The sequence below is a fragment of the Quercus lobata genome, chromosome 6, assembly GCF_001633185.2.
Source record: "Quercus lobata isolate SW786 chromosome 6, ValleyOak3.0 Primary Assembly, whole genome shotgun sequence".
NCBI lineage: Eukaryota > Viridiplantae > Streptophyta > Magnoliopsida > Fagales > Fagaceae > Quercus > Quercus lobata.
Window position 1 is genome coordinate 2,385,090 of NC_044909.1, and position 14,598 is coordinate 2,399,687.

Consider the following 14,598-nt stretch of genomic DNA (forward strand, 5'->3'; position numbering starts at 1 on the left):
ATGGACGGAATAATCACAATTTTTTTTTTAGGGGGGAATGATCATAAATTGAAAACAAAAAAAAAAAAAATTAAATAAAATAAGCTTAAAAAAAAAAAAAAGACTCAAACTTTTAATGGACCAAGACGAAAAAAACTCCAAACTTTCGGATACAAATTGTAATATAGACATTTAAAAAAAAAAAAAGAATTTTAACTTTTAAGTAATCAATAATCATCCTTGTCCCGCGAGTTGGAACTAGAAGAAGAGCTTTTTCTTTTCTTGTTTTGCTGCTTTTACGCAACGTCGTCGATACCAAAGAGTTTTGCTTATACAATTTTCTCGGCTCCCAAACAGAGGGTAAGCTCATGTAATTTTCCGAGAATTTGAGTTTGTGAACTTACTTTTACTTCTATGTACCTCTAATTATTCTTTACACTACTTTTTAGGCTCATTCGGTGGATCTCTCATCTCTTTTTGTCGAAATAGCATCAATTGATTCGTCAGCAGTACTAAACAGGTACAATTCTCTCTCTCACAGTGTGGTTTTTTACCTTAGGGTTCCAAATTTCTGATTGCAATAAATTCGACACAATATCGATTACTGCTTTATTTTCCGTTTGGTTCCCGAGAAAATTTATGAGTAGATATATAAGCGTTATTTTGAAGAGTATCGTGTTTTTTTTTGTTTAGAACTAAATAAAGTATTTGAATAAATAAACGAAGCAATTAGTCAGGGGCGGCCCTAGACATTTTTGGGCCTAAGGCGAGAACTAAAAATGTATGTGTATGTGTATGTGTGTTTATGTATGTGTATGTGTATGAGTGTGTATGTGTATGTGTATGTATATATTTATGTGTGTGTGTATGTGTGTTTATGTTTATATTCATTTATGTTTATGTATGTGTGTATGTTTATGTATATGTATATATATGAGTGTGTATGTGTATGTATATGTGTATGTTTATGTGTATGTATGTGTATGTTTATGTGTGTGTTTGTGCATGTGTATTTATGTTTATGGATGTTTATGTATGTGTGTATGTTTATGTATTTATTATATTTATAAACATAAATATAAACATAAACACACATACACATAAACATACATGAACACAAACATAAACATAAACACACATACATATAAACACACATAAACAAACATAAACACACATACACATAAACATAAACATACATAGACATAAATACACATACGGCTGAGAAAAATTAAACTCTTATATAGACTGGTAAAAATTGCAAACTAACACCAATCCTCAAATAATTTCGTTAGTTACTTTGGTGTGCTAAATCGAGCATTTATGTGTGTTTATGTTTATATTTAAGTTTATGTGTGTATATGTTTACGTTTATGTGAGTTATATGTGTTTATGTGTATGTGTGTTTATGTTTATGTATATGTATTTTTATGTGTATGTGTATGTATGTTTATGTGTATTTGTATGTATATGTGTATTTGTATGTTTATGTATGTGTGCTTATGTATGTGTATGTGTGCTTATGTATGTGTATGTATATGTGTTTATACGTGCTTATATTTATATATGTTTATGTGTATGTGTTTATGCGTGCTTATGTATGTGTATGTGTATGTGTGCTTATGTATGTGTATGTATATGTGTATGTGTATGTGTATGTGCATGTGTATGTGTATGTGCATGTGTATGTGTATATGTATGTGTATATGTATGTGTAGGTTTCTTTGTCTTTTTCAGATTCAGGTGCAATACCCTGATACAATTATAATTAATAGTTGAGATTGAAAGTTATTTTTACAACTTTCAATCTCAATCATTAAATAAAATATATTTAAAAAAAAAAGAGTAAAAAATGTAAAAAAAATATCTAACAATAGTGTACCTGATCTTAGTTCGTCTTTCTTCTCTTACCATTTTTCTTTTTTTCTTTTTTTACGCGATGCTTTGTTCTTCTTCCTTTTACTTCTCTTTATACATCGCCTAGGCTGACAGGAGAGGAGCAAGCAAAAGCCATGTCAAGAAAGGAAATCGAAGATTGTGCTGCCGAGTCAAAAACTATGAAAATCTCTTTCTCTCAACTCAAACGATCCTCTTAGGTGAAATTGTGGCTCAGAGGCTTCAATGGATTATGGTGTGTGATTTTTGATTATTTATTTATTTATTTGAGATTATTAAGCAAATAGTTTTTATATTTTGCTTACTTTTTATATTTTCTGAAAACACTTTTCTGGGAAATACCATTTTTTTTGCTTAGTTTTCAGTCCATCATTCTTGGTTGTGGTATGTGTTTGACTAATTTGGATCTAAAATTAGTTCAACAAGATGATTCTTCTTCTAAAATATAATAACAAAACCAATATATGTTTTTTTAACAGTGGGTTCACTTTCAGTGTTTTCATTTTGTGATTTTGGTTGTTTTGTGGGTTTTGTGCTTTGATTTCGGTAGGTGTGATTTGATTTGTGATTTGGTGGGTTTCTGGGTTTTTGTTGCGATTTGATTTTGGCTGGGTTTTGGCCGTGATGATGGTCGTGATTTGATTTTGGCTGAGTTTCGGCAATGGTGCGTGGTTGGAGGTGATGAGTTTGAAAAGCTCCGGCCATAGAGGTTTAGAAGGAGAGCTTGGTGGTCAGCCATGGAGCACGGTGTGACATGGGTTAAGGCAGAGAGAGGATGAAAGGAAAATAGGGATAGCCCTAGACATTTTGGAGCCTAAGGCGAGAACTAAAAATAGGACATTTTTTATACTTATATATTAATTAAATTAATGTTTATTTAATATTTCTATATTATATTTTTCATCATTATTTTCATTTTCTTCTAAATTATTTTGAAATTCATTATCAAGATTTGTTGTATTGCAAAATTGAACATCATTTTCTTCTAAATTATTTTGGTGAATTTCTTGCTCATTTGTGATATTTTCATCTAAATTTTGTGTTATATTTTGTTTATTACTAATAACAAATTTATCCATTGATCATTTTTGAGACTTAATTAATTTTTCTTCTTTTTTTCTTTTTTTTTAAAGTTTTTTATATCCAAATGCATATTTTCTAGTAGACATTTTTAATCAAACAATATATTTATAAAAACTAAAATAAAAAATGACATTCAAGTATAGAGAAAATGAGAAATTGAAGCTAATTTATACAAAAATTTAAGAACAGCCATAACACTAACACAGACTTATTAATAAGACCCACCCACAAAAAAAAAAAAAAAAAAAAAAAAAAAAAAAAAAAAAAAAAAAAAACAAATCCTATCTATAACCAAAAAAAAAAAAAAAAACAAATCCTATCTATAACCCAGAAAAAAAAAATGCAGGCTTTAGAAAAAAAAAAAACTTGAAGGCCCAAACTTAACGCCCAGTCCAGGGAGGGTCCAGGCAGCCATAATGATAAACTGATAAGTGATAAACAAAGTTACAAAACCAGCCAGGGACAGGGAGGGCCCAAATAAACAAAGTTATCTTAAGTTCTTAACAAATAAAAGCCCAATTTTTTTTTTTTATAATTTTATACCTGATTCCTGAAACTCAGAACCTGATACGGTGAGGTGAGCAGTTGAGACTTGAGAGAGGCGGAGAGCAGAGCATCAGAGAGAGAACAGACTGAACAGTGGAGAGCAGAGACTAGAGAGAAAGGTAAAATTTTTAGGGTTTTGATTTGTGATTGTTTCGTGGTTAATCTCTTAGACCGGATTTGTAGTTTATCTGGTTGATTTTTGGTCAATGATTTTGTTTAGAACCAATGTTTAATAGGATTTACCAAAATTTTTGTTTTTTTTGGTTAAAAGGATGTGCCAGATTATTTTTGTAATTCAATTGAAACTAATATATATATATATATATATATATATTTTACTACCCGGTTCTTTTCTAAAATTTTGGGGGCCTTAGGCAATTGCCTAACTCGCCTAAGGGAAGGGCCGGCCCTGCAATTAGTTAGTTTTTGAATCCGTATTCGGTTTAATTTTTGTAATTAATTGCTCACAATATGTTTGATTTTCAGTCAAAAACCTAAATTGAGCTTAAAAAATTTATGTACTATTGGCAATGCCTAGAAATGTTGAATTATTTGTATTTATTCTGATTCTGATTCTGCTTTTATTTTTGTTGTTTTTGTTTTGAAGTTTTAATGGACATGGAATGGTCTGATTCGAAGTATGAACACCGTGAAGAGAGGGATGATGAGTCTCCTATGCGAGAACATTATGATGATTTAGAACGGGATGGGACTGATAAATCGAGCAAGCACCGAAGCAAGGATAGGAAGAAGGGTAGTCGAGGAGGGGAAGATAAGGAACATAGGAGTAAAGACCGAGAACGATCAAAGAGAAGTAGCGATGATGTTGTGAAGGAAAGAGAGAAAGAAAGCAGTAGGGATAGGAGGAAAGATGATAGAGATGAGCGAGAGAAGGATAGGAGCAAAGATAGTAAGGTGAGGGACAAAGAATATGATAGGGAAAAATATAGAGAGAAAGAGCGTGATAGGGATAAAGATAGAAAAGATCGAGGGAAAGACCGTGAGAGGGAGAGGGAGAGGGAGAGGGAGAGGGAGAGAGATGCAGAGAAGGATAGTGATCGAGGACGAGACAAGGAGAGGGTAAAGGAGAAGAACAGGGATAGGGATAGAGATAAAGAAAGAGAAAAGGAAAGGGATAGGCCAAAGGAAAAGGAAAGGGAAAAGGAGAGAGATAAATATAAGGATCTTGAAGGAAGCAAATCTAAGATGGACCATGAAGATAATAGGGATAGGGATGCTTCCAAGCAAGGGAGGTTATCCCATCATGCTGAGACTGAAGAAAATACTGAGGGGTCATTAGGTGGAGCGCACTTGTCGGCATCAGAGCTTGAGGAGCGAATATTGAAGTAAGGAAATCTTTATGTATGCTTTATTTGTTGCATTTTGATATATCAAATCAATAACTGGTATTTGAAACCTTAAGTCCATAAAACCATGTTGACCATACTTTCCTGCTATCTTGGTTGTGCTTGTGTTTTGCCAGTAGCTGCTTTGTACTTAGCACTGTATTAGTTATCATTTAAGTTACTTGTTTTTCCAGCATTCCCTTGGATTTTGTGTCTAAATTAGTTTAGCTGAATGGTGATTATTTGTTATAGTGATTTACATCGTATTTATCTTTTCTACTTTTTTTTGCATTCTATGTTGGCGGTGTGACAATTCTTCCAGAACTTTAAAAAGCCATTTTTCCAAAACATGTTTGATGTAATCTGAATATGTTTCTTTACACCTCTTTTTAACCTTTTTGTTCAGGAAAAGAGAAGAAAGATTGAACAAAAATTCTGAAGGTGTTTCTGAAGTTTTGTCATGGGTCAGTCGGAGTCGTAAGCTCGAGGATAAAAGGATTGCTGAAAAGGAGAAAGCATTGCGGCTCTCAAAGATTTTTGCGGAACAGGTTGCGTTTTAATTGTGTTTTTTTGTATTATTTTTCTCAAATGATTGATTTCAGGCAGGATCTTTTATTAATATCACAGTGAGAATTTTCTCAGGACAATGTTGGTCAAGGAGACAGTGAAGATGTGGAAGAAAGCCACGGTACTGCGCGTAAGGGTTCTTACTCCTTATGATTTGTCTTGTAAAATCGAATTGATGTTGTGACATGATTTTGAATCAGTCCATTCTGCATTTTATTAGATTTTGAGTGCATAGATTGGACTGATTCAAATACCATACTCATCAAGTTCTATTGAGTAGTCATGAAATTTCCTAATGACATCCAAGCTCCATAATAGAACTAAAATTGTGTGTGTGACTGTAGTTAATTATTCTGATGAGTTTACACCTGTTTATGATTTATGGCCCACTAGTTTGTTCTTCTAGAACCTAATCTGTAAGCAAGTGGTTTTGTTTGATGTGTTCCTACATCACTGATCGATACTGATATTGTTTCTATTTTGAATACTTTATAGATAATCTGGCAGGAGTTAAAGTTCTTCATGGCATTGACAAAGTAGTGGAAGGTGGGGCAGTTGTTTTAACACTAAAAGATCAGAACATACTTGCAGATGGTGACATCAATGAAGGTAAACTATTTTGGTGATACTTTTTGTTTGTCAGGGATTTTTAAGATGAGTTGACAAATTTATATAATAGAGGTTTATGGTCTGGTGTGACAGAGATTGATATGCTTGAGAATGTTGAACTTGGAGAACAAAAGCAGCGAGATGAGGCTTACAAGGCTGCAAAGAAGAAAACAGGGATCTATGAGGATAAGTAAGATGGAAACTTATATAATTTGTTAATCATACCCATAATTATATGAAAAAAAATGATTGACATATGTTTTGCGTTCTGATGTTTTAGGTTTAATGATGATCCCAGTGCAGAGAAGAAAATGTTGCCGCAGTATGATGACCCCACTGCAGATGAGGTTTGATTTTTGGTTTTTCCCATCACTCTTTCTTAAAATTTTAGTCTGAGAAATTGCTTTTCCTTTTTCAATTATAACAAGAAATGTTGTGCATGGGGATTGGTCATGAAATTTTTCACTTAATTTATTTTTCTTTCCAGGGGTTAGCTCTGGATGAAAGAGGACGTTTCTCTGGCGAAGCAGAGAAAAAACTCCAAGAGGTAATTCTTTCTCCAAATTATTAAAAAAAAAAAAAAAAAAAAAGCTGGAAAATGTAGGAGAAGAATGGTTGTGTTTGAGGATGAGGAACTGTGTGCACAGTCATTTCATTCTTCTAATTATTGTTTGTTGTGACTTCCTATTTATTCAAGTTGTAGTCCCATTCTTTCTACTTTCTGCTCTTATTTTATTGTACTGAATTTATAGGGTTAGGATTTTCCCTTTTGAAATGAATTTTCGCTTCTGTTGGTGTTTGAATGCATTTTAATTACTTAACTAGTTTTTTTCCCCCTAGCTTACGAACATTTTTTCCCCTTATTGCCAGCTTCGTAAAAGGTTAGAGGGTGCTTCCAATAACATTCACTTTGAAGATCTCAATGCAATTGGGAAGATCACATCAGATTACTATACTCAAGAAGAAATGCTTAAATTTAAAAAGCCCAAGAAAAAGAAATCCTTACGGAAGAAAGAGAAGCTGGATTTGGATGCGCTTGAAGCAGAAGCTCTCTCTTCAGGCTTGGGAGTTGGGGATCTTGGCTCTCGGAATGATGCAAGGAGGCAAGCCATCAAAGAGGAGCAAGAAAGAGCAGAGGCTGAATTGAGAAAAAATGCATACCAGTCAGCTTATGCTAAAGCCGATGAGGCATCAAAATCACTGCGGATGGAACAAACTCTTCCTGTTAAATTAGAGGAAGATGAGAATCCTGTTTTTGCAGATGAAGATGATGATCTTTATAAATCTTTAGAAAGAGCAAGGAAATTTGCTCTTAAAAAGCAAGAGGAGGAGGCAGCATCTGGTCCTCAAGCAATTGCACGTCTTGCCACTACTGCCAGCAGTCAAACTGCAGAAGATATAAACCCCACAACTGGAGAGTCGCAAGAAAACAAGGTTGTCTTTACAGAGATGGAGGAGTTTGTCTGGGGTCTCCAGCTTGATGAAGGTATTTTTCTTTAAACGTTTTTTCATGTGTTTGCATAGAATTGAAATTTGAGCTGGCTGTGCCCTGCTTGAATTGAGATTTCTTCATATTTAATATTTTTGACTGCTTTACTATTTCTGGCCATTCAATATCTTGTGGTCAGTTGATATCCATCTTTTTATCTGGTCAAATTCAAGTTTAATAATGACCATTTTTCTTTGGAAGTTTTCCTGATCTTGTGCCTATCTATTTCCTTGAGCTTTCATTTGTACCCCATTAAAATACAATTTCATGTCTTAATTTGCTACAGGTTTCAATTCCTCCAATGGTTTTATAAAAATAGAAATAACTTGTACTTTTGTGCTCTTTCAGAAGCCCGTAAGCCTGAAAATGAAGATGTTTTTATGCAAGAAGATGAAGAGCCAAGAGTTTCCGATGAAGAAGTAAAAGATGAGGCTGGTGGATGGACTGAAGTTAAAGATGTCAGTAAAGATGAGCACCCTGCGGATGAGGACATGGAGGAGATAGTTCCAGATGAAGCTATCCATGAAGTTGCAGTTGGGAAAGGGTTATCAGGTGCGCTGAAGCTGCTTAAAGATCGAGGAACACTTAAAGAAAGCATCGAGTGGGGTGGCAGAAACATGGACAAGAAGAAGAGCAAACTCGTGGGTATTGTAGATGATGATGAACCAAAGGAGCCCCGTTCATCCGCTCTAGTCGATTTTAAAAAGGAGATTCGCATTGAGCGGACAGATGAATTTGGGCGAATTGTAAGTGCTTTACTTAACCAGCCAGTCATTTCTTAATTTTTTTTCTTTAGCACAAATGGCCTCTCCCTCCCACACACACACATACAGATGTCAGTTACATTCTCTATTTAATGGTTTAACATGACATCTGCTTGTGGGACCTCATATTCTGCTGGTTAACGAGGGAAATTATCAGAAAAGGAAAGCACAAGTAAGGGCACAAGCCTAGTACACAGACAGTATACTAGAGAAACACCCCAAAACAAAAGCTAACGTCTCCCACAAATTTGAGATGGAAAAGTAATTTGCATATGATGTTCAATTATAGTGAGAACCTACAAAATAGAAATTTCAACTGCATCAAGGGAAATCCACGTTCCTCAAAATTCTTCACATTCCTCTCTCCAAATATACCATTTGATACAAAAGGGAACTACTTTCCAAATTTCACCAATACCAGGTCCTCCAAATTGTCCGTTCTAACATGCTCACAATGAACAACTGTTTTAGGTTTAACCCATAAAACCTTGGATAGACCAAACATCAATGTCCGCTTGATTTAGACATACAACAGTAACAACACCAATGCAATAGTATTATTTGATGCTTTCTCTGATTATTTATTGTTACTCTTTCTTACTGCTGTTGTCCAAGTAAAATGTGATTCTAGGTGGTGTTCTAACCTTCCAAGAGTACATACTGTTCTGTTATTTGACCATTTGGTGGATGATGCTTATGCTTATTTAGAGAGACAATTTACATATGGCATGAGGTGTAGTTTTTTGAGTGAAACCAGTTGGGAGTGTGGTTCTTTAAAATATGTGTTATAATCTACTTGGCTGTTTGAAAGATTATCGTATAAATCTCACATCATATGTGGGCTACATTACATATGTTAAGGTCTGACTTTTCATCTCATGGAATTGAATCATCTCTCTCTCTCTCTTCTTCCTTCCTGCTGCTTTAATTGGTACAAAACACATCCATGAGTGGAATTGAGACAAAACTAACTGGGTACAACATAGGTTATTTTTTTTACACCATTCCACTTCGTGCCACTACGGTTTCATATAATGGTTACGAAGGGTGCATGCATTTAATGCTAATAAAAAAAGTACTCCAAGAGGGTAGCACAATTAGATGGGGACTATACCTATATAAATAAATAAATAAAACAATTAGATGGGTACCACACATTATGAAGTGGACTTATTTATTCAAAAAACAAAATATCATGAAGTGGATATCACCAGTTCGAAATTCCCATTTGCCATCCCCTTGGGGCGAAAAATTAATTACAAAAAAAATATGACCATAAAAAAAGTAATACCATTTTAAATGTATTGAAACTATTTATTGTGTTGTATATTGAATTGGAGTCACAATTGAAGACAGGTGATGTCATGAAAGCTATTTGCTACTGCTCTTGTTCTTGTGTAAAGAGGAGATAGATGGGTTAGATTATCAGGATTGATGTGGTGTATCATGCAGTGACTTCTTCTCCTATAAGAGTTAAAAAATTGACAACCTCAAGGAAATTTAAAATTAGAGACTGTTTCTGCATGACCATGTCATAACATGCTGTCTTGTCTGTGTGCTAGTCTAGTGTTGCAGAAGAACTTACTCAGATCTTTATGAAAATCACAATATGAGCCAACTTTTTTCTTTTAATCCTAGTTTATAGTATAGGGCAAAGATTCCTATGGACCTGTGTTATGACAATATGGATTCAATTTGGTGGTTGATTTTAAAAAAAAAAGTTGTCCATCCATGAAGTCAAATTATACTTTCAATGGTATTTTCATTCCCTGCCACCCACTTCTATAATTGGCTATACCTTCTCTGCATCTCAAGAAATTTAAAAAAAAAAAAATTTAAGTGACATTTTAAGACAATTTCTCACGATCCATCTTGGATTTTTTTTTTTTTTTTAAACTAAATAATACCTTTATTGAAATAGAAGAGAGATATTATGGACACAAGTTGTATACACAAAGCTCTTTTAAAGAATGGTATAGAACAAGTGATTGCCTATCACTATTGCCCAAGCACTGAGACCACTGAAACAGATATCTCAAAAACAAGGTTTTCAGTTTATGATCTATCTTCGAATTGGATAGAATAGTTTGGATATTCCACTTTGGAGGAGGGGCGGGGGGTTTAATGAGTATTATTAGTTTGAAGTAATAGAGAACATGATGGTGGATAGAATAGAATGTAGGAACGAATACATGTGGTTCATAATTGAATTCTGTAGCTTCTTAGGAAAAAAAGAAAGATTATGTTATAGCTTATTTTGTATTTTCCTTTTTAGTGTTAGTGTGCATTGTTGACTTATGTCCATGTTTTTACCAGATGACTCCAAAGGAAGCCTTTCGTATGATTTCGCATAAGTTTCATGGGAAGGGTCCTGGCAAAATGAAGCTAGAAAAACGCATGAAGCAATACTATGAAGAATTGAAGTTGAAGCGCATGGAGAATTCAGATACACCATCAAAGGCTGTGGAGAAGATGAAGGAAGCTCAAATGCAGTTAAAGACGCCCTATCTTGTCCTTAGTGGTCATGTTAAACCAGGGTATGCATCATCCATCTGTATCATATGTCTACTTATAATTCTGACCAATTATTGCCGAATTTTTCTATGAGGAAAAGGTAGATGAGAAGCATATTCCGTGTGTGATTGGGGTAGATAAGAGATGGACTGGCATGATACATCATGCCACTATTTTTTTTTTTTTTTTGGCAAACGAGGGTATCCAGTCCTCTTTGAGTATCTGACCATTCCCTTGAGTATATGCAATCCCCCCGTCCCACACACGCTAGGTTATTACAAGGAGAAATTCCTTAAGAGTGGCCCCAAGATGCTAGCAAGAGGTTTCAAACCCAGAATCTCATGGATATCATAAGACCTTAAGAACCACTAAGCCAACCCACTATAGGGTTAGATACACTTGGACACCTTAAAATATGTGTGGAAATAATACATATACAAAACTTTAATCCTCAATAAATATCATTGTAGGAGGTTAAATGATTAGTTAGAGCATTGCATAGCTTCTTTGGGTGTTCAGATATTGCATACGGTGTCTTACATTTATTCCCCTTTCTATGTGAGTGCTGGTAGTGGTGCATGCATTTATTGTCAGATGATTATGTCTCTACAGTTTTGGTGTCATGACAAAGAATCTTAATTTCTTGTTGAGTCAGTTGGGGAGCTTGATGGTTAGGTTCTAATTATTTATTGAATCAAATAGTTATTAAAGACTATCTAGATTAAAGGGGATTTTATCAATTGGGTTGTAGAACCCATGTTGGTTTGTATCAAATTGGAGTCAATACCTGCTTAAAAGATCATCATCAGATTAAGTTTTGGATATCTAGAATTTTGTTATTTTCAAAGATAAACACATCTTGTGTTTTGCATCCCTCCTAGGAAGGCTTACTTCTTAATTAAGCTTTGAATTAGTTAATCATGATTAGTCTGTAGTTGTATGCTCTAAATGGCATTTTTATTCTTAACATCTGTTTACTCAGTTTATTTACTCGTTTCCTTTTGTATGTATTTTATTACCAGGCAAACTAGTGATCCTAGAAGTGGTTTTGCTACTGTTGAGAAGGACTTTCCTGGGGGCTTGACGCCAATGCTTGGTGATAGAAAGGTCAGTAACACAACTTTTTGTGATATTATCATTGTGTATGTTGTATGCACGTGCACGTCTAGAATGTTGAACTTTTCTTTATTAGTCTTATGGATATGATCTGAGGAACTATCTTGAAATATATCAGGCCTTCTAAATTTCATATGTTAGTACAGTTTTAGTGGTGGTGGTTGCAGTTTTCTTTAGTGAAGGATTTCACAGGACTTGCTTCATTAAAAAATAAAAATAAGGTATCTGTCGAGGTGCTCCCTAGTGGTTGGAGGCTTGAGATGAGCTGCAGGCCTAGACATTTTGGGTTCGATCCCCACTAGGAGTTCCCCTAGATTCCCTTATACATGGTTCTGGCGGTGGGTTGTGTATCTGTGATTAACTTCCCTAGGGGTGGGTTCAAAGGGCCTTGCCTTGGTGAGGTTCCACACCATCAAAAAAATTATAAAATAAGATAAAATTAAAAAATTAAAAAAAATCTCTCAAGAGATGCCTAATGTACAACAGAAAAATACTGCTAATGAGCTCTTGCCCAAATGGCACCTTCTTCCCATCTAAGAGCAAGGTGGTTGATGGAGTTGGGGTTTAAGACCTACCAGCTGCCATTGTATTACAACCAATTAGGAGGGAAATTTTTTTGATTTTATGTCTTTTTCTTGAGGATAAAAATCCTTAGTTTTTCAATATCAATCCTGACAAGGTTAAGAATCACATGATCTGCTCGATAGCATTCCATTTAATGTTTATGTATCATTTAATTTTATTCACTCTGTCCGCATTGCGTGCACTGATTACGAAGGTGTATTTTCTGTTCATCTTTTAGGTTGAGCACTTCTTGGGGATAAAGCGTAAAACTGAGCCAGCAAATTCAGCACCAAAGAAGCCTAAACCTTGAAGTTAATTTTGGGTGGAATATAGAAGCTGAGTTAGTGTTCTTGTTCTAAAGAGGGTGCCATCAGAGGACATTAATGAGTTGGTTTCCTGCCAATATAAATGCAGCATTGGAGTGTGTTAGGCGAATAGCTGAAACATCTGTTATGGTCATGGAGGGAGAATAGAGTAGAGTTGGCTGGCATTTCTGTTAGGCGAATATTATTTTTTTATAACAGAAAAGAGCTATGGCTTACCGAAATTTTGCTCATTATAAATACTACACACACTTTGCTTGAGCAGTGTTGCATCCCCCGTCGCTCTATCTCTCTGAACTAACATGCTGAATCAACTGGATTTTACCATCAACAGCTCAATTCAAATGTGAAAACTGCATTTTGTTAATTAATTCCTTGGCCTGAACCCCGATTCTTAACAGAATCCGCATAGATTGATGTAATATTTGCCCCGCTGATACTTGTGTGCATGCTTGCTTATGTTAAGAGATGCTTTGTAAACCCAGACCGAGATACAGCTGCTCAATTTGAGCTTGATTTTCAATTCAGCCCGACATCCAATGGGTACAACCACTTGGTTGTATTGCAAAAAATCGACTTTATATATATAAATAAATATATATATATATATATATATATATATATATCCTTTTATTGAGCAAAAGTATTATGTCATGGTAGCACATGGGAGTGTGGCTTGATGGTAGGAGTTTTTGTTTTGCACCTAAAGATGAGCGGTTCGAGTGATAGCTCTATCAAGGCCCGTGTGATATACGTGGTATTACTCATTGCCGTCATATGGCGCAGGATCAATCAGCCTACACCAAAGACCCCTTTTTTTATTTAGCAAAAAAAAAAAGGATATTATGTCATGGTAAAATTTATGCACTTGTGTAACAACTTGAAGTTCTAATTTATTTATTAAAAAACACAAAAAAAGAAAGAAAGATAAAAGCAACTATTTAATTTCTAAAAGTTAAAGCATAGTAGTTTGGTCCAATTGGTTCACATTCATTCATTCGCTCTATTTTAGTCTACTTTGGTCTCAATCTGTCCAGTTAGCTCCACTTTAGTTCATTTCACTACACTTGATCCAATATGGTCTACTTTGACCTATTTTAATCTAGTTCGGTCCACTCCTGACTAGTTCGTTTCATTCGGTCCACTTTAGTTTATTCAGTCCATTTGGCTCACTTCGGTCTAGTTTGGTCCAATTTTTTTTTTGTTCATTTGGTCCTATTGGTCCACTCCAGTATTTTTGGTCAATTTCGGTCCACTAAAATTACTTAAAAATAAGAATTTTTAAAATGTGATTTTCATTAATTTAATTTTTATTTCATTAACATATTTAATAATATATATATTTATATAGACATTGCTTATTTATTTATTTGGGTGATAAGTGCTCTATATGTACTTAATAGTCATAGTTACCATCTAACCGTTTTTTATAGTTCTTATTTTATAATTAAGTTCTAATAATATAGTTATTAACAATGTGTTTACTCAAAAAACTCTGTTCACTTTGATGTTATTTTCTATGTTATATCCAATTTAGCTTACACGGTGGTTGGTAACTTAATTTTCATTTTGAATTACTTGTCATGACTAAAAAATCAATTACAAATTCATGTAAAAATTTAGTATTTCAAGTCAATGTGTTTGTTAGTTTTATTTTACAAAGTTCTTTTAAGTATATGATCATGACTGCAATTAAAAAAAAGTTTATGATCGTGACTACAATTGTTTTTTACTCGATGAATATATGGCAACTATAAACACCAGCAATTTTAAACCATTACAAAACCTAACATTTCATTTAAATT

General features: G+C 34.2%; 1 protein-coding gene across 2 annotated transcripts; it reads left to right on the forward strand.

Annotated features, from left to right (window-relative positions):
- The first annotated feature begins 183 nt into the window (after window positions 1-183).
- LOC115994535 (SART-1 family protein DOT2-like) lies at window positions 184-13,215 on the forward strand. 2 transcript variants are annotated; one of them, XM_031118737.1, is made up of 14 exons: window positions 184-339; window positions 429-499; window positions 4,109-4,847; window positions 5,254-5,395; window positions 5,490-5,544; window positions 5,910-6,023; window positions 6,117-6,213; window positions 6,304-6,370; window positions 6,511-6,570; window positions 6,894-7,509; window positions 7,861-8,258; window positions 10,593-10,813; window positions 11,813-11,897; window positions 12,709-13,215. In XM_031118737.1, the coding sequence occupies exons 3-14, from the start codon at window positions 4,114-4,116 to the stop codon at window positions 12,778-12,780; spliced, it is 2,661 nt and encodes an 886-aa protein (XP_030974597.1). In that variant the 5' UTR covers window positions 184-339; window positions 429-499; window positions 4,109-4,113; the 3' UTR covers window positions 12,781-13,215. The 2 variants fall into 2 exon arrangements, with proteins under 2 accessions (XP_030974597.1, XP_030974596.1); XM_031118736.1 differs by lacking the exons at window positions 184-339; window positions 429-499 and adding an exon at window positions 3,479-3,620.
- The last annotated feature ends 1,383 nt before the right edge of the window (window positions 13,216-14,598 follow it).

What these genes read in the sequence shown, in the direction of transcription:
- LOC115994535 (XM_031118737.1), top strand. Translation starts at nt 4,114, where the DNA reads ATGGACATGGAATGGTCTGATTCGAAGTATGAACACCGTGAAGAGAGG. An exon ending in AGATGGTGACATCAATGAAG is followed by an intron (nt 6,024 to 6,116) that starts GTAAACTATTTT and finishes CTGGTGTGACAG; the next exon opens with AGATTGATATGCTTGAGAAT. An exon ending in CAGAGAAAAAACTCCAAGAG is followed by an intron (nt 6,571 to 6,893) that starts GTAATTCTTTCT and finishes CCTTATTGCCAG; the next exon opens with CTTCGTAAAAGGTTAGAGGG.